Source organism: Tenrec ecaudatus, chromosome 6 (genome assembly GCF_050624435.1).
Source record: "Tenrec ecaudatus isolate mTenEca1 chromosome 6, mTenEca1.hap1, whole genome shotgun sequence".
Classification (NCBI taxonomy): Eukaryota; Metazoa; Chordata; class Mammalia; order Afrosoricida; family Tenrecidae; genus Tenrec; species Tenrec ecaudatus.
In genome coordinates this window covers 25,349,871-25,373,463 of record NC_134535.1, presented here as the reverse complement: position 1 = coordinate 25,373,463, position 23,593 = coordinate 25,349,871, and the positions used below count along the sequence as shown (strand labels likewise).

Below are 23,593 nucleotides of genomic sequence, written 5' to 3'. Positions count from 1 at the left end.
TACCTGGCTTGCATCCAATTTAATTATTAATCCTACAGAAATGCAGTAAGGCATGGATAATTGAGGAATGTGATAAAGCTCACAGTCCAGTTATTTGAAGATGCTTTTGAAAATGGATTTACTGAAATACAATGTAGCCATTAAGCTCTAATTAGCTAGCATCTTTAAGCAATCATGCTGTTGTTATTGCCGTTCAGCACCATTGGGTTCTGACTCTTAGCAACCCTGTGCACAACCGAACCAAACTCGCTCTGGCCTTGGGCCGGCCTTGTCATCGCGGCTAGTTTTGAGTCCATTGCTACAGCCACTGTGTCTGTCCAGCTTATTAAAGGCCTTCCTTTTGGCTGACCCTCTGCTTTATCAAGCACGATGCCTTTGTCCTGTGAACCTATCCAAAATCTGTCAGACAAAAATGTCCCCATCCTCCTTCTAAGGGCCCTTCTGGTTGGTCCTTCTGCAAGGTAGATACTTCTGGCAGGCAGTCCCTGGTCTATTTCTTAATTGCCATAAAATTATCACCAACCCCTGAAGTCAAAGCTATCCATTCTTCGGTCTCCTGTATTCATTATCCAGCTTTGGCACACGTACAACAAGCTGATTGAAAATGCTGTGGCTCAGGCTAGTCATCATACCTTCCCATTTTAAAATGGATTTAAAGACTCAGGTAATACTATCCAGACATCTCGTTCCAACTTCAACTGTTTCCCACATTTTCTGCTTGGCTTCAAACTACTTTTGTAATTAGTTTGCATTTAATTCTTGAAACACTGAGAGTGGGGTGTGTGTTATTATCCACATTTTGTGAGAAGGTTGAGTAATTAAATCCAGAACCACAAGGCAGAGTAGAGAGAAGCTGGTGGAGGTCAAGTGACGACTGAGCCTGGACCACCAGGCCTCTGACTTCCCACTCGGTGCTCCCAGCCCAGAATCTGCAAACCATTCTATTGAGTGATTATCAACCTCGTGGAAGCACAAACACCCCTGTTTTGAGCCCCCATGGCCACTTGGTTCCTTCCATTCCTGAGCTCCAAATGTGGTTAAAGCCTGTGCCCAGGTGGGCCTTGATTTTTGCTTTGTTTTCACAAAAATAAAGTGGGAATGTTAATACCCCATGAGTACTAGATCAAAGCTGTAGGATTTTAACGACCTGTAAGATTTAAGACTGTGTTCGTGGTTATTAAACTGTATCTTGTAGTCTCCTTAACCCTGTTTTACCAGACCCTCCAGGACTGTTTTAGAACTTTTCTCTTTGATTAAGGATCTTATCCTACTTTGAGCATTTCTATATATGCCTTTTTTCTTCTGATCCATTGATCTTTTCTCTCATTTACAGGTAGTTATATTTGTGCATGTTTCTTCATGAATCTTATTATGTGCCCAGCAGTGACTCTAGTATATTTTTCAAGTGATTTCTTTTTCTAGCTTAGAAATAACGGAACTCGTAGGACAGCATTGCCAATAATTTCACTGCTATCGGCTGTTGGGGCAGACATAGTCAACTCCCACATCATTAATCTAGCTGTGGAAATACCACATTTCCATTTAAATGGACACTAGATCCCAAGTACAAATCTGCTCCAACCTGCCATTCTCCAACATTTCGGTCTCCTCCAGCTCTCATTCTGACTGTTCTCCCAGTGTTGCCAGCTTCCTCATAGGTGAGAATTTCGTTCACGTGTCCATGGTTCCCGCGTACTTGGGACCTTATGACAACACATGTCCTAATTGCCCCCATGCCATTTGTGCCTGTTGCGTGGTTTTTCCCCCAGTAGAGTATAAACTTTATGAGCTGACGGATTTCATCTGTGATATCACAGATGCTCAGGGGCTGTGTGTTCAGGGACATGCAGTGAAGCAGTCAGGAAACAAGAATGCCAAGCCTTCTGATACTCTCAGATTTCAGAAGCCACTGAGGCTGGATGAACCCCTGAAACTGTGCCCCTGAAATTTGCTTTAAACCTTGAACCAAAAATACCCCCTGATGTCTTCTGAAAGCCAAATTGTTGTTGTTTGCCATCAAACTGGTTCGGACCCACAGCGCCCTGCGTAGGACAGAAGATATACTGCGCGGTCCTGCGCCATCCTCACAACCATTCCCATGCCTGAGCCTGGAGCGCTCCAGTCAGCAGGGAGCTACTGAGATCCAGGGAATAGCCACTCAAGACACAAGACTGAGTCAAGAGGGAGAGATCCTCGCAGCAGAGAAGAGTCCTGAGCATCTCTGCTCACTGGTTTTTATCTGCAAGCCAAAGGAGACAGTTTACAAAAGTTCAAATGCAGCGGCTATTCTAGAGCACAAAGACTTCAGTTTTCATGACAAAGTTTTCATGATTCTTGATTAGCAAACATTCTCCCACACAAGCACATTCTGGCCTGCAAGAGATTCATGTTGTGCTCAGCAAGGGAGCCTCTTACCACTAGGCATTTGCACCAAGTGGCTGAAACATGCAAGCAGTCACACTGGGTTTATGCATTGTCTTTGCACCCAAACAGCACTCCCCCCACACCCACACACAAGGGGGAACAAGACAGTATTTCACTGCACGAGCCCATTACTGCAGCCTCTGTGTCAGTCTATCTCATTGAGGGCCTCCCTCCTTTTCACTTTCCCAAGCATGAAGTCCTTCTCCAGAGACTGGTTTCTCTTGACATGCCCAACGTACGTAAGATAAGTCTTGCCATCCTTGCCTCTAAGGAGCATTCTCACTGTACTTCTTCCAAGACAGATGGGTTTGTCTTTTACAGTCCGTGGTACTGTCAATATTCTCCTCCAGCACCACCCTTCAAATGCATGGATTCTTCTTCGGCCAAATAGTAGCTTAGCTTAACTAGTTTTTTAAAAAATGTCTACCTTGAGCTTTATAGTATTTAAAAATTATCCTCCCGAGATCACATTGGCAGCAGCAAATCCAAAAATTAGATAGGAACCTCATGGGGCAGAGAGCCTGCTAATGAGGAAGGTACGTCTCAGAAAAGAAGAGAATCAGAGAAGGTAGTGTCACTAAGGAATAGTTGTGGAAATGAGTGCATTGGTGTGTGTTTTGCTGAGTATAGTCTCAACAATAACAAAAGTAAAACATACATAACATTTTCGAGGTGTTGGGGAGGGATGGTGGGATAGTGGCGACAGCAGCCCCAGCCCTCAGAGAGAGACAGCAGGAAGGGAAGGAGGTAGGGAGGGAGCCAGGGGGATAACCCCCCATCATTCCGACTGCTATGGCCCCAGCCTCCTCCTCCCACCTCCCCTCCACAGGTACAAACAAATAAACAAACAAAAAATTTTAAAAGAATCCCAAGACTGGAGTCAATTTTCTCCACATGGTGAGTTTTACTCCCCCCTCCCCAAAAATAGATCTCTATCTTGAAAGGAGCCCCTGGCTGCTATAAAAGGATAATGTACTTAGCCACAGATTGAAAGGTTAGTGATTCAAGTTGACCTAGAAGTAACTAGGCAGAAAAGCCTGGTGAGCGTCTTCTGAAAAATCACTCATTGAAAACCCTCGGGAGCACGGTCCTGCTCTGACACCCCTGGGCTCACCACGTAGTGCAATCCATCGGTTCAACATCCACATTCCAGGGTAATTTTCCAAGTGCTTTCATGTGTTCTCTGGAGACATTCCTTCTATTTAGCACCAGCCTGCCCAGGCTCATTCCTGGGCCTCTGCCCACGTTCAGATTGCTCCTTGTTCAAAAAATGAGGTTACCAGCTTTTTCAAGGTATCTTTAGCTGAATCTTTTGGCAAAGAAATGGAAGTCATCTCTAAGCAGACCTTAGGAGGCCAAAAATGTTTAAGTAACATTAAAGACGCAGAGTAGAAAGTTGCTCTGACCATCAGAATTATGCAAAATGGCAATCAACCCAATGAAACGAAAGTAAGAAGCATGATTTTTTCCCCCTAACCAAATGTATTAAGCTAATTACTTTGTTACCAGATATATTCAGATCTTAGGATTCTGAAATATTTTATTATGACACAATGTGTCATTATTATAAATCACAGCTGGTTTTCTCATAGAGACAAAGATGGCATAACGACTTACGGCCTTGATCAAGGACCCGATGCTCCAATTTGAATAGAATTACTCAAATATCTTAATGAACCACAAACAGTATACCTGGAGAAACTCTACACCAGTGGTTTAGGGCAATGTCAAGCCATTACAAAGTTTGCTGTACAGAAGTTTCCATTTACTTGCTCACCGTATCTAATATTGTTATTACCAGTCAGAAGTCTGCTTTCAACTCTCTGTATCTCTGTAGTTGAGTAGCTTCATCTGCACCGCATACTTGACTTTAAAGATAACCCACTGACTCCTATGTCCTTTGCTCTTCCTTCTTTGGTTCTTATCCCCATGCAGTGTACAGTCCAGTCACAGGATCCAAAACCTTAAAGGCAAATCTGGTAGCAAAATTCCAATACAGAAAAATTCACAGACGTGGTGTAGAGTTTGATCGGTTGTTGCTGTTAAGTGCTGTGGAGCCCGTTCCAACTCACAGAGACGAGGTATACAGCAGAATGAAGCACACGCCCGGGCCTGGGCCAGGCTCACGATTGTGCCTCTGTGTGAGCCGGTCATTGCAGGCACTGTCAATCCAGCTTGCTGAGGGACTTCGTCATTTTTCACTGTCCCTCATTCTTGTCGCATCAGCAAACAAGGTCCCAGAGTTTTTACTCCATCCACATTATTATGAGCGGCTCTACTTTAGAAGGCAGCTCTTCCTCGGTCATAGGGGGCTTTCTGAGTGAGGGGCGTATCTTCTGGCACTTTCTCTGACAGTGTTCCGCTGCTATCCATGAGTTTTTCAGTCTCTGACAGTGGTCTGTTGCTACCTACTCGGTCTTCAGGGGCTAATTCCGTTAGGTTTCTCGAGTAGGTTGTACGCTGGTTCTTTGTTTCACTGAAAGAATTCACACCAAAGCACGTTGTGTGATCCAAGTGAGTGTTTATGAAGGACAGGACAAGTTTCAGGGTGTGTTTGTTTGTTTGTTTGTTTGTTTGTTTGTTTGTTTGTTGCAAATGACAAATCAGCATTTTTATTACAACTAAAATCAGAGTATGTATGTGTGTATATATATATATATTACACAAATAGCTCTTCCATATATGAAAGATGTCACAACTCTAGTAAGAAGGCAATGAATATGATCTTTCTCACACAGAAAAAAATAATAAACATGCAAAAGTATCCATAAATAAGTGAATTAAAATTAAAGCAGCATTGAAGTGCTATTGCATATCTTCGAGATTAGCAAATGATTTTTAATAATACCAAAATCTGAGAATTTAATGGTTAAACTGGCATCTTTTTTTTTAAGATAATTTTATTGGGGGCTCTTACAGCTCTTACAACAATCCATGCATCAATTGTATCAAGCATATTTGTACATATTTTGCCATCATTATTTTCTAAACACTTACATTCTTTTGAGCCCTTGGTATTAGCTCCTCTTTTTATGCCCTCCCACCCTTGTGACCCCTTGATAAATAATAAATTATTATTATTTTCATATCTTACACTGACCGCTGTCTCCCTTCCCCCAAGGTTTCTTCCCCCTTCCTCTTCCCACTTTCGCCCTACCCCCCTGATATTGATACCATTTCTGTTCCTGAGGGTTTATCTGACCTAGATCCCAAGTGTCCTGACCTCTTATCTATACCTGTGTACATGCTCTGGCCTAGCCTGCAGTGAAAGGCAGGGTTGGGTTTTTGTTTGTTTAAATCATTTTATTGGGGCAGGATTGGTTTTACAAGTTTCAGGTTTTACAGTCTCAAAGGGATATAAGCTATTTCTGGAAAGGATGCCAAGTCACGCAGAAGCTGTGCTGGGGTTCACCACTAGGCATGAACCCACCACGCGGAAGAGAGCACCCACATGTGCAGGACTGAAGAATACTGGAGATCAAGAGGCAAGAGGGTGAGAGGGCAAGAAATCAAGCCGGAGAGTGTTCCTGCCTTTATTCTAGCCCACCCCTGGCTGGGGGAGGCGTGGTTGAACTCATTGGCTGAATTAACCCCACCTGGATGATGTCATGAGCCTGGGACTAGTTTGGACACTCGGGTGTATCTCCTGCCTGGCTTGGGGGCTTGAGTGTGAGCACACAGTTTGGGGTCTTCTTAGGTGTCTAATGGTTGCCTGATGTCTCTCCAACCTCCTCCATCGGGGGCCTTTGCAGGCATGGGAAGGACAGCCCACCTGTCCCTAAGCTAGCTCCCTAACATATCCAATGAAGTAGACAGCCTATTCATTTGTAGTAGTCTGATCTTAGTCTGGAATCTTCTGATATTTGCTCACTCTGGGTGACCCTGCTGGCATATGAAATACCAGTGACACAGCTTCCAGCATCACAGCCACACGAAAGGCACCACAGTGTGACCGACTGGTAGACAAGTGGTCAGGACCTTGTCTTGAAATTCAACTTCTGGTTCTGTGTTTTTCCTGAAAACCTTCTCTTACGGTCACTGGGCCATCACGTCCCCTGAATTAAAGGATTGAAGATGAGGTAAAGAGTGGCTTTAAAAGAATAATTCTCAAAGGTTTGGGAGGGAGGGGAAAAACAAGCTGATACCAAGGGTTCAAGTAGAAAGAAATGTTTTGAGATTGATGATGGAAACAAATGTACAAATGTGCTTGACACATGAATGGATGGATTGTGATAAGAGTTGTATGAGCCCCCTATACAATGATTTTTTTTAAAAATCTAGACAGGAAATTAGAGAAAAAAACTCTAGTTTTGCCATAGAAAATACATTTTGCATTGAATAAAAGTTATTTCCAATTAAAAAAAAGAAGAAGAATTCTCACGTCAGTGAATGTGTGCTTATTGGCTGTCATTTGGAAGCCATGTACATCCCAATCCAAACAACACTACCCTAACCTGAGACTGTCTCTGAACCTCCTGTTTTGCATACGCCTTCCAAGGCCATCAACCAACCCTTGAAGACAATTGACTTCATTCCTTCATATTCATAGATAACTCTTCCTTTTTCTCATCCCATTCTTTGGTAGCTCTCCCTTCTCCCTGACCATCAGTGTGATTTTCTCTTCCCTATTTCTCATCTCGAGCTGGTAAGGAGAACAGTGCTGCTGTACAGCGCTCCTGACAGCAACCTGAGTCACAGACACTTGACACAAGGACACTGTTGGCTACATTTTACTCATGCGAGTGTGGGAAATCTCCAAATGGACAGCTTCATTATTATTCATGATGTTGGCAATAATAAAATTCTGCCATAACCTGCGGGGAGAGGGGACAACAAAGGGGTGTTGCCATCAAGCTGATTCGGGACTGCTAGCAACGTCGTGTGCTACAGAGCAGAGCTTCTCCAAAGGGTTTGGCTGTAAGCTTTATGGAAAGACGTCACTCAACCCTTCTTCCGTGGAGCTGCTGGATGGGTTTGAATTGCCTCTATTAAACACATTCAGGATTGTCATTAGGAGCCCAGGTGGCATAAGGGGTTAAAGTTGGGCTGCTAACCACAAGGCCAGTAGTTTGAAACCGCCAGCCATTTCACAGGAGAAAGACAAAGCTTTCTACGCCATTAAAGAGTGACCGTCTTGGACATCCACCGGAGAAGTTCTATCTTTAGGTTTTCAGTTGAGCACAAACTGTTTGTGTCCCTTAGGGACTTGGAGATATCCCCACAGTAAGAAGAATTCATGAAATGAATTGACAGGCAACCCATATGATCAGCCCCTCTTCTCTTGGATGATGGAAATGATATAGAAAAAAAGGTTTGGAAAAAAATGTGCACAGCAGATAACTGTGTGACTGTACATGGAGCCCATGTCTAATGCACCCAGAAGAGGTAATCACGCATGGAAGGCATGTTTCCAGCTTGGATATGTCATTGACATTATTTAAAGGAGCTTAAAAATTATTCAAACATGTTTACTCTTTTTTTTCTATTTTTTAAAAACATTTATTAGGGGCTCGTACAACTCTTATCACAATACATACATACATTCATTGTGTCAAGCACATGTGTACATTCATTGCTCTCATCATTCTCAAAACACTTGCTCTCCACAGAAGCCCTTGGTATCAGCTCCTCATTTCCCTCCTCCCTCCCCAATCCCCCCTCCCTCATGAACCCTTGATAATTAATAAATTATTATTATTTTGTCATGTCTTACAAAGTCCGAAGTCTCCCTTCACCCACTTTTCTGTTGTCCCTCCCCCAGGGAGGAGGTTATATGTAGATCCTTGTAATCAGTTTCCCCTTTCCACTCTACCCTCCCTCCACAAATGTTTACTCTTTACTAATTGATTGGGAAGGGGAATGTCCCTTTGAGTGGTGTTTCATTTATTTTTCATCTTTCTCAATAGCGCTTTGTAAACAAGAACTGTGCCACCAAACCAAACTCACTGCCATGGGGTCCGTGCCAGTTCCTAGCAGCCCCGTAGGACAGGTTGGAACTGCCCCTGAGGGTTGCGGGTGGTAGTTGTTTGTGAGAGTAGAAGCCTCTTCTTTCTCCCGCAGCGTGGGTGGTGGCTTCAAACTGCTGACCTTGGGGGTGTCAGCTCAACTTGTAACCATGCAGCCAGCACCTTTGATGCACTGCATCAAGGGTGGTTTGTGATATACGAATAAAGGAAGAGGAGTGAACTCTGATCTCTGTTTTCTGAGCATCTTTACTTTTCACATTGCTCAGCTCCTGAAAAGACACCACTACATTAATTACCCTGTTAGATAATCTTCTATATTAGCAATAACTGACTCCCTGTCTGTGACAGCGAATAATCAACAAGGCATCGATTGTTTTTAAGTCAAGTTATTGACAGTTTAAGGTTAAACAAAAAGAAAAGAAAGAGAAAAAGAAACCACCACCACTGAGCCCATTCTAATTCATAGAGACCCAATGTCACTGTGCGCTGTTAACCTTTCTGGGAGCAGATGGACTCGTCTTCATCCATAGAGCTGCTGGTGGGGTTGAACCATCCACCTTGCAATTAGCAGTTGGATGCCTACCCTGCAATGCCACCAGGGCTCCGCGTTGAGGTTCAGAGAGGAATGGGATGCTATTTTTCATTTGTCTTTCAAAAGGAATGGGGCAAACCTGCTGCAGGTGGTTGGAGGTGTGTTACATCCCCACCTCCACTGACCCCTCCGTGAGTGACCTGACAAGTGAGTCTTTTGGGGCTTCCTTGTTCAGGGCCTTGAGAAAATTGGTGCCTTGTCCTGACTGAGGACATGTGTGCTCTCGGACTGTTCTAGTTTGGCATGCAGCAGCTCAGGATCATCGGAGGTCACTTAAGAAACCCAGACGTTCTAATCAAGAAAACCTGAAAACCATGATTTATTCATTCAATCAATAACTTTATTGACCTCCTGCTAGGTGCAAAAAATAAAGGTGAATAATAATAACCATTCACATATATTAAGATCTTGCTCTACATTGAGGATGCTAACTATCACATGCTTTACATTCAGCATTTCATTGAATCCCCACATGACTAGGAGGTGGACAGTCTGGCCATTAAGAAAAGTTATTTAACTTGTCAAGATTAGGTGGCTAGAAAGTAGCTGAGCTCCTGACCACAGAGTCCAAGCTTTTCATATTACACTCTATATCCTCCAAATACAGAATGAAAGCCATGTGTTAGTGAAACATCATATTCCTGGGGGGTCCTGGGCAATAGCTTCACTCTGGATTCATTCTCAAGACTTGATAGAATCCCTACCCCTTTGGGTTACCAGCCACAAAAATTAAAAACCAACAACTTAATTCAATATTTATTGGATTCTACAACTGCAGGACACTGTCCTAGATCCTAGGACTCAAAAATACCTAGCACATCTCTGCCCCCAAAGAACTCCACCCCAAAGAGGACACACATGTATGTCACCACCTCTAGTACAAGTGTGTGATAATTGTGAACTAAGTGTTATGGGACCAGAGAAAGAAGAGAGTGAGACAAAGTCATTCTTGCTTGGTGGAGGTGAGGGAAGGAGACCAAGAAGCCTTCTCAGAGGGTAGTGTTTGATGTACCATTGAAGGATGAATCCTATTCCTATATATTAGAGTGACAACATTCCCACGAGAGGCAAGAAACCAAATGACACAGTCAAGACAACTTGTCTAGCATGACTGGAACATGGGATCTGAGTTGGGAAGAGGAGAACATTCACATGAATCATATTCAGTACATGATAAGAATGTAGACACACACACACTCCAAACCAGTTGCCATTGAGTCAGCTCCCATGAATAATGAACTTAAACATCTAACCTTTTGGTTAGCAACTGGGTGTGAAACATTTGTACCACCCAGGGACTCAACGCTGACATCAGAGAAATATTGACTAAAAACAGAGAATACCAGAAAGAGGTTTGCCTGTTTTTAATTGATTATTCGACTGTACGGATTATAAGGAACTAAGGGTAACATTGTAAAGAATGGAAATCCAGAAATAATTGTCCTCACAAGGCAGTCCATTTTAACACAATAGGGAGATACTGCATGGTGTAAAGTCAGGAAAGGTGTGTGTTGGGTTGTATCCTTTCACTATCCTTGTTCAATGTCTATTCTGAGTAAAATAGGTTTAAGACCCTAGACTACGTGGAGAAGGGCACGGCATTAGTGTAGAAGGAAGAGCCACACTTGTGAGAGGAGAGTGTCGAGTATCTTGCTTACTGAAAGCAAAGAGGACCTGAAGCACTTGCTGATGAAGATCCAACACCACTGCCTTCACTGTGGTTGTACCTCATCATAAAGAAAAATACCCGCGCAGCGGGGCCGATACTCAGCATCAGGACCAAAAGAGAAAAGATTGAAACTGTCAAGAATTCCATTTTATTTGGATCCACAATCAAGACTCGTGGAAGCATTTTACATCTTTTATGGGATGTAGTTTTACATGTGTGCATTTTGAAAGTTGTTTGGCCATAATTCTAGATGCATACTTCTAATGCATGTACCTTACACGTATGACTTCTGTGAACAGAAATTCGCACGTATACTCTGTGTTTACTTATACACTCTCTGCTTGATAGACTGCTTGCATCTCTGTTTTCAAGTTACTGCAGGGAATAACAATAAAAACCAAACCTAGGCCACCTTCAAAACAAACAACCAAAAACCTCATGGAAGCAGCAGTAAAGAGATCGAGCGACATATTTCATTAGGCAAATAGAATGCAAAATACCTTTTGTAAATGTTCAAAAGCAAAGATGTCACTTTAAGGACGGAGGTGTGCCTGACCCAAGCCAAGGTATTTTGAGTCGCCTCAGATGTGTACATAAACTGGGCAATGAATAAGTCCAACCAAAGAAGGAGGCTACCTCTTCATTCTGGTGTCATTGAATGTTGACGAGAGCATGGGCTTCCAGGAGAATGAACAACTCCATCTTAGCAGAAGAAGAGCCAGAATGCTACTTCGAAAGGAGGATAGGAAGACTTTGTCTCATGTTCCATGAATGTGTTATCAGGCGGGCCCAGTCTCTAGAGAAAGACATCATACTTGGTAAAAGAGAAGGTCAGTCAAAAGGAGGGAAACCCCCAAGGAGAGGGACTGACCAGTGACTACAAGAATGGGCTCAAACGTAGCAATAATTGTCAAGATGGCACAGGGCTGGGCAGTGTTCTGTTGCACAGATGGAAAGATGAGGCGTTCTGTTCCCCTAAAGGGGGACAGTCTCAGAAACCCACAGGGGCAGCTCAACTCTGCCCTGTAGGGTCTCTATGAGTTGCCATCAACTTATATATAATATATATTCATCACAATGTGATCCCAAACCAGTGAGTTTGGTTTTGGATTACATTGTGCCGAATATACATTATTAATGAAGGACATACTTATAATTGTGTGCCCATGCATGAAAGCCCTTTCTCACCTCTTGTGCTGATGCATTGATTTCCATAGTCTGTGTGATGATTCTCCACACAAAGAACTGGAGCAAATGAATGCTCGGGGCTTTTCGATATATCCCAACTGGAGTCTGGGCATGACAGGGTCCATCTGGCCAGCTAAAAGTACATGTGCAGGGACTTTCAGGAAGCAGGGGGTTAGTGAATTGGATGCAGAGCAGGTGATCCATGTTTTAACTATAGAATTCTTCTCTTCTAGGTGCATGGTTGGCTACGTGAACGCCAGCTTGTCTGTGTTTCGAATTTCTGACTTTGAAAACCGATCTGAACCTGAGTCTGATGGCAGCGAGTTCTCGGGGACTCCTCTCAAATACTGCAGGTGAAGGTGGTCCTCAGAGCGTGGCTCTGCCTGAGCTGGGTTGGTTGTTCCATGGGGCTGGGGGAGGGCGGGGGTTACCAGTGTGCTGCTGCCCACTGTGTGGGTCTTAAGCAACCATTTGCTACAAACGAATGTAAATGATATTATGCAGAAAATGTTTAACCTCTCCTGTGCCCAGGCTTCCACCCAAGCCAATTAAAACTGAATCTGCCAGGTGGTGACCCCACACATCAATATGCTTAAAAGCTCTCAGATGCAGTCCAAGCTGAGAATAGCTGGTTTAAGAGGGAAACTAAAAATAGACGCAGTTAATGGTTAGATCTTTGCTCCAAGGACTCAGAAACAAATAGCCCAGGTAGTTTGAGTGGCATCTGGTGAGGGCACTCCTCTGCTTCTCCCTTGTGCATAGTCTACACCATCACATTTCCAAATACAGAAGCAAAGGATCTCAGCCTGTCAGGTTCGACCACAGCGGCCGGCACAGCGCACACCTGCATCCCCTCTCTCTCTCTCTCCATCTCTAAGAGAAAACTAAACTCTGCCTTTGATGTGTGTCTGCACAACAGGAAGGAAAAGACTGGTGAGCGCCTACTACAGTGCCGCCCCGTTCCTTCAGTTAGTAAGCAGACCAACCATCAGCCTTCATCCCTGTCACAGGTGACAAGACCGTCAAGGCCTCACCGAGGCTACTTGAATACTTAAAGCAAATTCAACTGGCATCGTATCTCATAAGCTGATATTGTGAGCATCTTGCAGATTTCTTCTCACAGCACTCTATGGACCCTCCGTAACAGAAGCACGAGGAGAGTTGGCCATAGAGCCCTGTTGTTTTGAGGTGCCATCTAGTTGGTTCTGCCGCTTAGCGACCCTGTGTGTAACAGAACAAAACCGTGCCTGGTCCTGTGTCACCCTTACAATGGTCCGTATGCTCCAGCCCATGTTTCAGCCAGTGTGTCAGTCCATCTCCTAGAGGGTCTTCTTTTTCGCAGCACCTCTACTTCACCAATCATGGTGACCAGTCTAGGGCCTGGTCTCTCTCGACAATGTGTCCAAAGTACACGAGACAAAGTTTCATCACTCTGACTTCTAAGAAAGTAAGACCTCAAGAGGTTCTGTGGACTCTATAGCCTGTTAGATGGAGAACGTAAACATCAGTGCTCTCTGGCCGTCGACATGGGCAATTCCCTGAGAACAAAAGAGCAGGCAAGAAGCCAGGTGGCCCCCACTTCTGTGCAATGATAGCAGAGAGCTACATCTAAAACCCAGGTATACAGAAAAGTAAACATCAAAAAGATAGAAAAAGACTGTTGCAGAAGATTAAAACAACATAATTTACATGATTGTCCCACTGGAGAGAGGACAAGTAAACAAGCTGCAGTGTCCACTAGAGAATGTACAGTCAGTCAGAGTGTACATAGGACGTTAGCTAAAAATGAACCTCGACCTGGATCATAAAATGCTCCTGAATTTTTAAAAATCATTTTATTGGAGGCTCGTACAGCTCTTATAACAATCCATACATCAATTGTATCAAGCACATTTGTACATATGTTGCCATCATCATCTTCAAAACATTTTTTTCTACTTGAGCCCTTGATATCATCAGCTCCTCTTCCCCCCCCCCACCCCCACCATGAACCCTTGATTAAGTGTAAATTATTATTATTTCATATCTTACACCATTCACTGTCTCCCTTCACCCATATTTCTGTTGTTTGTCCCCCTCGGTGGGGGGGAGCATTAATACATCAATCATTATGAGCTGTTCCCCCTATTTCCCCCGCACCTTCCCCCTACCCTCATGGTACCGTTACTCCCATTACTGTTCCTGTGGGGGTTATCTGTCCTGGATTCTGTGTGTCAAGAGCTCTTATCTGTACCAGTGGACATGCTCCAGGCTACTCAGATTAGTGGAGTAGATCTGGAGTCATGATGGTGGGTAGGAGGACATTAAAGAACTAGAGGGATGTCATGTGTTTCATTGGTGCTATACTGCACTCTGGCTGACTCATCCCTTCCTTGTGATCCTTCTGTGAAAGGATGTCCAATTATCTGCAGATGGGCTTTGGGTCTCCACTCTGACTCCCCTTGTTTGAATCTATGTGATTGTTTGGGGTCTTCTGATGCCTGATACCTGATCCCATCAACACCTTGTGATCACACAGGCTGGTTGCACTGCTGAATAATTTTAATGAATTGATTGATATTAAGCATGTTCTCTACCAGAGTATAGTTATGTTATAAATCAACAGCCCAGAAGATGAATATAAAAACATTGTATGTTTAAGAGTTTAAAAATACACCCCTAAACGAGTAATTCAGAAAGGAAATAGCAATAGCAATTAGTAAATAATCAGAACGAACTGACAATTTTAAAACAACGTATGGCAGGTAGATCTTAGAGGAAAACTACACAGTCCCAAAATATTTTTTGCAATTAAGCATCTGGTTATGAACATTAGGGTACACAGCAAGATACACCCAAGGCGAGTAAGAGGGTGTCTATAACTGCAGGGGGAATAGCAGATGTTAAGGAAAAGAGGCAGCAGTGAGAATCAGGTACAGAAGAGGGAGAATGATCAGCAAAGGCAAAAGGAGGCTGTTTGAAAAGACTTAAGAAGGACAAATTTGGGGTGAGAGAAACTCGGCAAATGAAAGGAAGACACACATGACAGCATTTTATTAAGAGGTCATTTAAAAGAAAGTATCACCACATAATTATAGACCTTAAAAGATTATAACATTAGATACATAGTATTATGCTTCTAATATCTGTGGAAAAAGTAAACCTCAAGACTAAGAAGTAAACAGAAATTGATGATGGTTCAATAGCCATTGAATACATTAAGTCAGCAGTGAAAACAATCTCCCTACATAGAAATTCTAAGCCTCCAGACCCCAAATAGTCAACAACCAAATCATGTGAGCAACAACACATGTTAGAAAAACACTCATGGGCATGGTTATAAAATTACTAAATATGATCTATGAAACGTAAGTACTGCAATATATGAAAGGATAAGAGACCGGGATCAAGTTGGTTAATCCTAAAAATGCAAGGACAGTATTGGTTACATGTTACAATATCAGCAAGCAAAAAGGAAGCAACTATCATTCCCATGTAAGAAAAAGTCAAAAGACATGAACAAGCATTTCGGTGAAGAGGAATTGTATGTAACATATATGGCTTCATGCACAACCTCATTTGTAATCAGGGAACTAAAGGAAAGGAGGCCACAAGGGGATATGTGTTGGCTCTGCGTTTGGTCCACAGCAATTCAGAAGGGTGGCAATCCTAGCAATTGGCAGGAATGTGAATCGTTCACATTGCTAGGCAGAGTAATACCAATATCGCTTAAGAAACACGTCTGCATTTCTTAGATGGGTAGTTATTTGGCCGCCCTGTGCCCTAGCAGTGACTTGTTTGTATCCTAGAGAAATGCAGGCTCACACATCACTGTTCATGACAGCAGAGCAAAGTGGAACAACCTAGCCTAACAAGAAGAGAATGGTTACATTAATAAATTGTATCCATGCCCTGCTGGGGAGTTGATTCCAACTCTTTAGGCAACTTTATATAACCTAGTAGCCCACCCCCATCTGTTTCCATGGCAAATAAATCTTTATGGAAGCAGGCGGCCACATTTTTCTCCCTTAGAACAAGCAACTAGTGGGTTTGAACTGCCGACCTTTCAGTTAGCAACCAAGCCCTTGAACCACTGCACCATCTGGGCTCCCTTTTTTTGAGTCTGTTATAGAGAAGTGAATACAATTCAGCTGCATGCAACAACATGGATGGATCTTAGTGGCCTGATAGTTAACTAAATAAGCAAACTTCAGAAGAATGTATGTAGTCTAATGCGAATGGCAGAGATAAGGGAATCCGAAATATCAGACTTTGGAATGTCATTTTCTCCTGCTTATTTGTAGATACCGGGACTACCGGGACCCTCCTCATTCCCTGGTACCCTATGGCTACACTCTGCAGTTCTGGCATGTCCTAGCAGCTCGACTGGCGTTTATCATCGTGTTTGAGGTCAGTTTTCTCAACTTGGTCCTTTATTTCCTTTGACAAAATGAAGTAACTAAAAGAAATAAATATGATAAAATAGACACTTTCAAAGTGTGATTATCTGCTTCAAGAGATCATATAATAATAATTATTATTATCATTATATAAAGATGCATTTTATCATTCTTATTGTCTCCATAAATGACATACTTAAGTATTTTAATAACTATTGAAAACTTCCTCATTGATTGTTCATGGGAAAGTGGTACAGATAGATAAGCACTTGGCTGCTTGCTGAAAGATTGGCACCTTGGAAGACTAGCCTGGTGAGCTGCTTCCCAAAGGTCACAGTCTCAACCACCTTGTGGAGTAGTCCGACTGTCACTCAGGGTGTCTCCATGAGTTGAACTGACTCAATTGCAACCAATGAAATGCCCTAGGGCCACAGTTCTCAAACTTTAGGAAAAGTGCACCCACCTTGTTTGCCATTTGGTTTTCACAAAATCGCCACAGGTGAGCCTCATGCAGATGGTCCAGATCCTTGTTTGGAAATTCGTCAAATCTGGTGGTTCTCCTGGCACTCATTATATTCAAGCACTCAAAGGAATATTTATTATCTAACACTCAGACTATGCTCAAAAAATTAAAATCTACTCAGCAGTTGCCAATATTATATATTAATAAAATGACATCATCTACCTTCTTTTCATCTTTCAAGGATTTACTATTAAAACAGCTTACACTTCTTCTCTAACTCTAGTCAGCAATGAAAATCTCATCTCAAATGGAAATTTCATTTCTTTTCACATATATCAAAGCTAAGGTTACCCCTTACCTTGAGTTAGAAGGTCCCAGTGCCTCTTAAGACTTCTTCATTGTTGGTTTTTCTTTCACACAAAGAAGTAAAGGTAAAACAATATCCTCTTCCCAATAAATTAGAGGAGCTTCATGTTCCTCCGTCCCATCTTTAATGAAAAGATTTTATCCCACCACTCTCAATTTTTTTCCAAATAAATTTAAGTATTTGCATTAAGCTACTATTTGAATTTTCAAGTAACTTTACATTCCCTTCTGCCTCACATCATCAGATTATTTTTAAATGCTAGAAATTAGCAGAAATTCTTCTTACCCAGAAGATCAGACCTAATTCACCAAGTTTTGGATAAAATTAAGAATGCCCCAAAGTATCATTTGAGTGTAATTTAGCTTTACTTAGTAATTTGGAATTGTAGGGGCCTTAAAATGTCTTTCAGTATCTTATTGGTCATCAACAGAAGCGACAGCTACTAGGATTTCAGATGCAGAAGTTGTGGCAATTAGCATGAACAAAATATACATTGTTTTTCTAAGATTCTCACTTCCCTGGGCCCTTTGTCAATTTTTACAATCAAAATGTATACAATATTTGGCAAGCTACACAGCCTATTTCAACATATTGCTATAATTTCCACAATAATGCTCATCCTTTAGATGAGGGAATGGAGGATCAGAGAAACTGTGTGACTTCACCTCAAGGGGGCAGATGTTAAGTAGCAGACCCTCCTAAGCAGGGACGCAGACCTGGGCTTTCTGGTTTCCCAACAGGCTCTCCTCTAAACTCTCTGCCATTCTTTCCTCCCTGAGTCCCCTCTAACTGGTGCTGTCACAGCAATAGCAGTCCCCACCTATACTTAAGTTCTTCTTTCATTATTACAGGCACCCCCCACCCCCCAACTTCTAGAAACCCCAGACTCAAACCCACGCCCATTGAGTTCATTCAGACACAGAATTGCCCTGTACAGGGTTTGTCTCGCTGAAAATCTATGTAGGAGCTCCCATGGAACAGCTGGTGGATTTGAAGAGTCAACCTTGAGGTTAACAGTTCAATGCTTACCTGGCAGTACCATCTGGGCTCCTTTGCAGATTCTGCAGAGGCTCCAAAGCTCTGGAGTGGGAGAAATACCTGAGCTGACTCCTAAGTCTCTTTAAGCAAAGGATGGACAGTAGACCTGATTCTGTTGTGTTCTCCTCTATGTTTATAGCACCTCGTGTTCTGTATAAAGCACCTCATTTCATATCTGATCCCAGACCTCCCAAAAGATCTAAGGGATCGAATGCGAAGAGAGAAGTACTTGATTCAGGAGATGATGTATGAGGCCGAGCTGGAGCGGCTCCAGAAGGAACGAAAGGAAAGGAAGAAAAACGGGAAAGCACACCACAATGAGTGGCCATGACCAGGTAGGGGAGAGGTGTCCTCATTGTCTGGGACCACTGCAAGCATGGGAGGGGACACCTTCAACTCCTTGCAAGAAGTGTGAAAGTGTGACATTGTTCCACTGCTCAGACTCAAATTAAACTTCTTCAAAGTGTTGGAAGCCAGCCTGGTTCTTACTTTATTATTTGAAAATGTAACTTGATCAGCCGTACCCACACACTTGTAATTCTTCTCTGCCTTCATGAGTAAGCCAGACTCTGAGCTAGCTGTCAGAACCTCCACAAATTAGCCCAGGTATTCCCTGAAATAAACCTCTCTCTCCTATTCCAATCAGAATGTTCTTTTTAACACCCCGGGGCAACATGCCCCTTCTTTCTGGTTGACATCACCCTTTCCCCTCCCCCAAGATGTCCTCCCCTCAGTCACCCACTCATGTTTGCTCCCATGAGGGTACCACAGACTGCTCAGGCCATGTAGATTTGCTCCTTCCAAATGTCTCTGATTAGTACTTCCAGTAGCCTATTTATTAACTCTCTTAGCCTGGGTCTTCTAGAGAAGCAAATCCAGCGTGGGGGGGCAGGAAAGAAATATCCCCCAAAATAAACTGGAATTGCGACGGGTGGCTTGGAGCTTCCCTAGTAGCATTTCCCCACTAGGCGAGCATTGAGCAACTTGGTCTGAGTTAGTGCACCCAGTGGCATCACCTGGGAAGTTTCTCTCTGGTCACAGTGAATTTGTTCATAAAAGCAGTTTTGCTCAAACTTCGTGCTTTATGATGTCTGATTTAAGAGAACTACATGTGCCTGTGAGATTTTGTTTCCTGCTCCGGAAAAAATGCCGCAGAGACTATTGTGATTTGGAGCACAGCGCTATGGGAGAAACCCAAGTGTATGCATAGTTTTCCCATTTCAAAAAGGGTGAAATGTCAATTGATGACAAACCTCCTTCTGGATGTCCATCAACTTCCCAAGTGGGTGAAAATGTCGACTCGTAGTGCCTTTGGAGTTCATCCCACCAGGTCAGACTGTTAGTCAAGCTTTCTATTTAGAGGTTCTGAAAAGAATGTATAACTGTGCAACAGAAAAGGGCTGGTTTGTGGTAGACAGGGACCGGTTTTGCCACCACAACAATGCAACCTGCTCATGCCGCCATCTCAGTGTGCCAGTTTTGGGCAAAAAAAACAACCCTCAGGCCTCTCTTGCTCCATGCATCGTACTCACCTGACCATGCTCCCTGGGACTTCTTTTTGCTTCTGCAAATGAAGAGGGACGTGAAAAGACAGCAATTTGATGACTTAGAAGAAGAGGTGAAGAAAAAAAATGGAGGTACTGTCAGTCATCCAAACAGATGAGTTTGAAAAGTGTTCCCAAGAATGGAGTAGCAGATTTGGCCAATGTATTACATGTAATGGAGAGTACTTTGAAGATAAGGTTTTTTAATATACTGCTTTGAAAAAAATATTCCAATTTGGGGGGGGGGTGTGTGTAGAGAGAGAGAGAGATAATAAGATTCATCTCAAAGAAATTCTCCTGCAGCTGCTGGCACATCTGGCAATCAGTAGTGACTATCAAGCCAAGTCACCCTTGGTGATTGAAAGTCTATGTTGTTTCGCCCATGCACAGTCTCCATTCCAGCCAACATAGCTACTTGTTTTGTGATCACATTGGGAAATTACAGAAAGGCTGGGGAAAGATGATGACGGGTTTCTACAAAACAGTCATCCTGTCCACTCAACTGTTAAAATCCTCCACTGCCAAGGTCATCCGTAGGTGAACACTCACATAAGACACAAATATCTTCACCTTTCTGACCAATTTAGAGAGGTCAATTCACACTCTCATACCTCCTCAACGTCATTCTAATTCCTCACACCTCCATACCAAGTTTTCTTCAACCAAGTCTTTCAAGTCCTTGGCCATCCAGCCTGGCCATTGGCCACAGCCAATCACACATCTGGCCATCTCTCCATCCAAGAAAGCTGAACTACCAGGTGTACCGCTCAAAGTTCAGCCTATTGTGAGGATTTCCCCTCACCACTGTTCTTTTTCAGAGAGGTCCCAGAAAGGGGATGTAGTTCAGGTGCTGTCCATTTTGGGGCGGTGCTTACATATTGTGAAGGTTTCTCCATAGCCAGACATGAGTTTTCTCTTCCCCAGTCACCTGATCATAAGAAACTCCGCATGAGGCTATAGGTAGAGATGGGAGTGGTGGTAGGTGTGAGGAGGTATTGTAGCAGGGATGTAAACACTGGGTGTTTGGATCACTTCCTCATATAACTTTAAGTCCTGCTCTAGTCTGATCTCATAGAAGCCACTTCCATTTGATAATGGAGGGCTGCTGTGAATAGCTGAGGCTATGCTTCTGTGGCGAAGACAGCTCCCGGATCATGATGGGCAGCTCAGGTCATGTGTGTGACTTGGTGGCTCTTGTTTAAATTTTCAGTCTCTACTAAGGCCTAATAACAAGCTAAAAGCTGTTTTAAAAGGAGAATAGTTATCCACACAGGTTGGAAGGACTGTTCTCCCAAATCCTAAAGGCCTAGACCGATTCACCGACAAGGGCCGGCCAAAAACACCACACAGCATCTCTCCCTGCCACAGACTTTGGATCAACTGGATCGCATGGCCCACGTGGCAGAGCAGCTGGCACACCAGCCTGATGCTTTTCTGCCTCCTTCTCTTATCTTGGGCCTCACTCAAAACAAGCACCTGGAGTAGCACATCCAGTGAGGAATATGCTAAAAGCCAGAGTCCCACCCACTGTTGTTCCTCTCTATTGGTTGTAAGAAAGGCCAGAGGCAATAACTTATTCTTGACTTTAGAAGGAATATTTCAACATCCCACCCCCCCCCCACACACACACACCACTGGACCCCTAGAAATTTCACTGATGTGGAAGACACCTGAATTTTGGGGTTTTTTATTTCCCTTAAATTTTGATAAATCATTGTATTGGGGGCTGTTACAGCTCTTATAACAATTCACACATCAATTGTATCAAGCACATTTGTACATATGTTGCCATCATCATTTCCAAAGCATTTTCTTTCTGCTTGAACCCTTGGTATCAGCTCCTCTTTTTTACCCTCCCTCCCACCCTTGAGAATCCTTGATAAGTTATAGATCATTTTTTCCATATCTTACATCATCCTCCGTGACCCCTCACCCACTTTTCCATTATTCGTCCCCCTGGGAGGGGGTTATATATTGACGATCCTTGTGATCGATTCACCCTTTCTCCCTCCACACTCCCCTAATCCTCTTGGTATCTCTACTCTCTTTGTTGGTGGTCCTGAGGGGTTTATCTATCCTGTATTCCCTGTGTGGCAGGCTCTTATCTGTAACAGTGTCATTGTTCTGGTCTAATCTGCTTTGTAAGGTAGAATTGAGGTCATGATAGTGGGGTGAAGGAACCACCAAAGAACTAGAGGAAAGTTGTGTGTTTCATCAGTGCTATACTGCCCCATGACTGGCTCATCTTTTCCCTGTGACCCCTCTGTGAGGGAATGTCCAAATGTCATCAGCTTTCTTCACCACATTTGCTTATGCACCCATTTTGTCTTCAGCAATTGTGTCAGGAAGGTGAGCATCACAGAATGCTGGATGGTTAGAACAAAGTGTTCTTGTGTTAAGGGAGCACTTGAGTCGAGTGTGTACAGGTATGTACATACATACATACATACATACATACATACATAGTTCTATTCCCCTCTTGTTATATGTATGTATGTATGTATTTTTGTATGTATATGTGTACATGCCTGTATTTAGACCTCTATAAATGTCCTTTCCCTCCTGGTTATTTCCTCTATTTCATTTTTACTTCCTTCTTATCATGTTCAGCCTTCATTCAGGTTTAGTAATTCCTCACTGCTACATTGGCCTTGATTGAGCCCCACTAGGCATCCTATGACCTTCCTTCCATTGATTTTAGTTCACTTGTTGTTCCCTTGTCCCTGGGTTGGTTCTCCCGACCCTTCCTTTTTCCACCTCCCCTCCTCCTGAATTCCCCCGGAAACATTGGTCCTGTTCTTTTCATCTCTGAAGTATTTATCCCACCTGTCTTATCTAGACAGACATGCAGATACATTAATAAGTGCAAAAACCAGGCATACCCAAATAAAACAACAGAGGAAGTCAAAAACCAACAAAACAATAACAACAGCAAAAGGCAAACACAAAATAACAATAACAAAAAGAGTGTCACTGACAACAATGGAAAAGCGTATAAATAGTTCAAGGTCTGTTTGTTGCTCTTTACAAGTGTTTTCCAGTTGAGGCTGATGGGGTCCCATACTCTGCTTCCCAAGTCTATTTTTGGTATTCCCCAGGGGGTTTCATCAGTCTGCTCCCCTGCTGCTCTGCTGCCTGCCCTCAGTGTCTGCCCCAGCGTGATGGGGCCAGACCGTGCTCTATTCCCGCACTGTGTCTCCAGTGCTCCCCCCACAGTGCCATGGTTCAGTGCAGGATGCAGTGTCAGAAAAGACATCTAAGCTATTCATCTGGGGGAGGAAGAGGTGAAACTATCATTATTCACAGACGATATGATTCTATACATCAAAAATCCCTAAACTCCACAAGTGGAGTGTTGGAAGCAGTAGAGGAACATGGCAGATTGGCAGGATAAAGATCAACAAGCACAAGTCTATTGGACTGCTATACACATCAGACAAGGTCACAAAAGAAGCAATTTAAAAAAATAGTACCCTTCACAATAGCCAAGCACAAACTGAAATAGCTAGGGATATACCTGACTAAAAAAACAAAAGATTTGTATGAGAAAAACTACAGAACACTATTACAAGAAACCAAGAGTGACCACAACAAATGAAAGAATATCCCATGCTCGTGGATTGGGAGACTCAATATAGTAAAGATGTCAGTTCTGCCCAAGGCACTATATAAATTTAATGCTATCCTGATACGAATACCATCACCCTTCTTCAAAGAATTGGAAAAACTGATTACCAACTTCATATGGAGAGAGAAAAATCCAGAATTAGCAGAGAACTCATCAAAAAGGACAGAGTGGGAGGGCTTGCTTTACCTGATTTTAGCACATATTATACAGTCACAATGTGGTACTGGGATAACAACAGATATTCAGACCAATTGTAAAAAGCTGAAGACCCAGAATTAAAAACATCAGCATACAGACAACTGGTTTTTTTTTAATAAGGGCACAAAAAATATCAA

General features: G+C 43.0%; 1 protein-coding gene across 1 annotated transcript in view; it reads left to right on the top strand.

The window, feature by feature from the left end:
* ANO4 (anoctamin 4) overlaps positions 1–18,468 on the top strand; it is a 454,720-nt gene extending 436,252 nt beyond the window's left edge. The window contains exons 27-29 of the mRNA XM_075553208.1: positions 12,073–12,192; positions 16,123–16,228; positions 18,226–18,468. Coding sequence (XP_075409323.1) covers positions 12,073–12,192; positions 16,123–16,228; positions 18,226–18,417 — 418 coding nt within the window. The 3' untranslated portion in view covers positions 18,418–18,468. The remainder of the gene's footprint in view (positions 1–12,072; positions 12,193–16,122; positions 16,229–18,225) is intronic.
* The last annotated feature ends 5,125 nt before the right edge of the window (positions 18,469–23,593 follow it).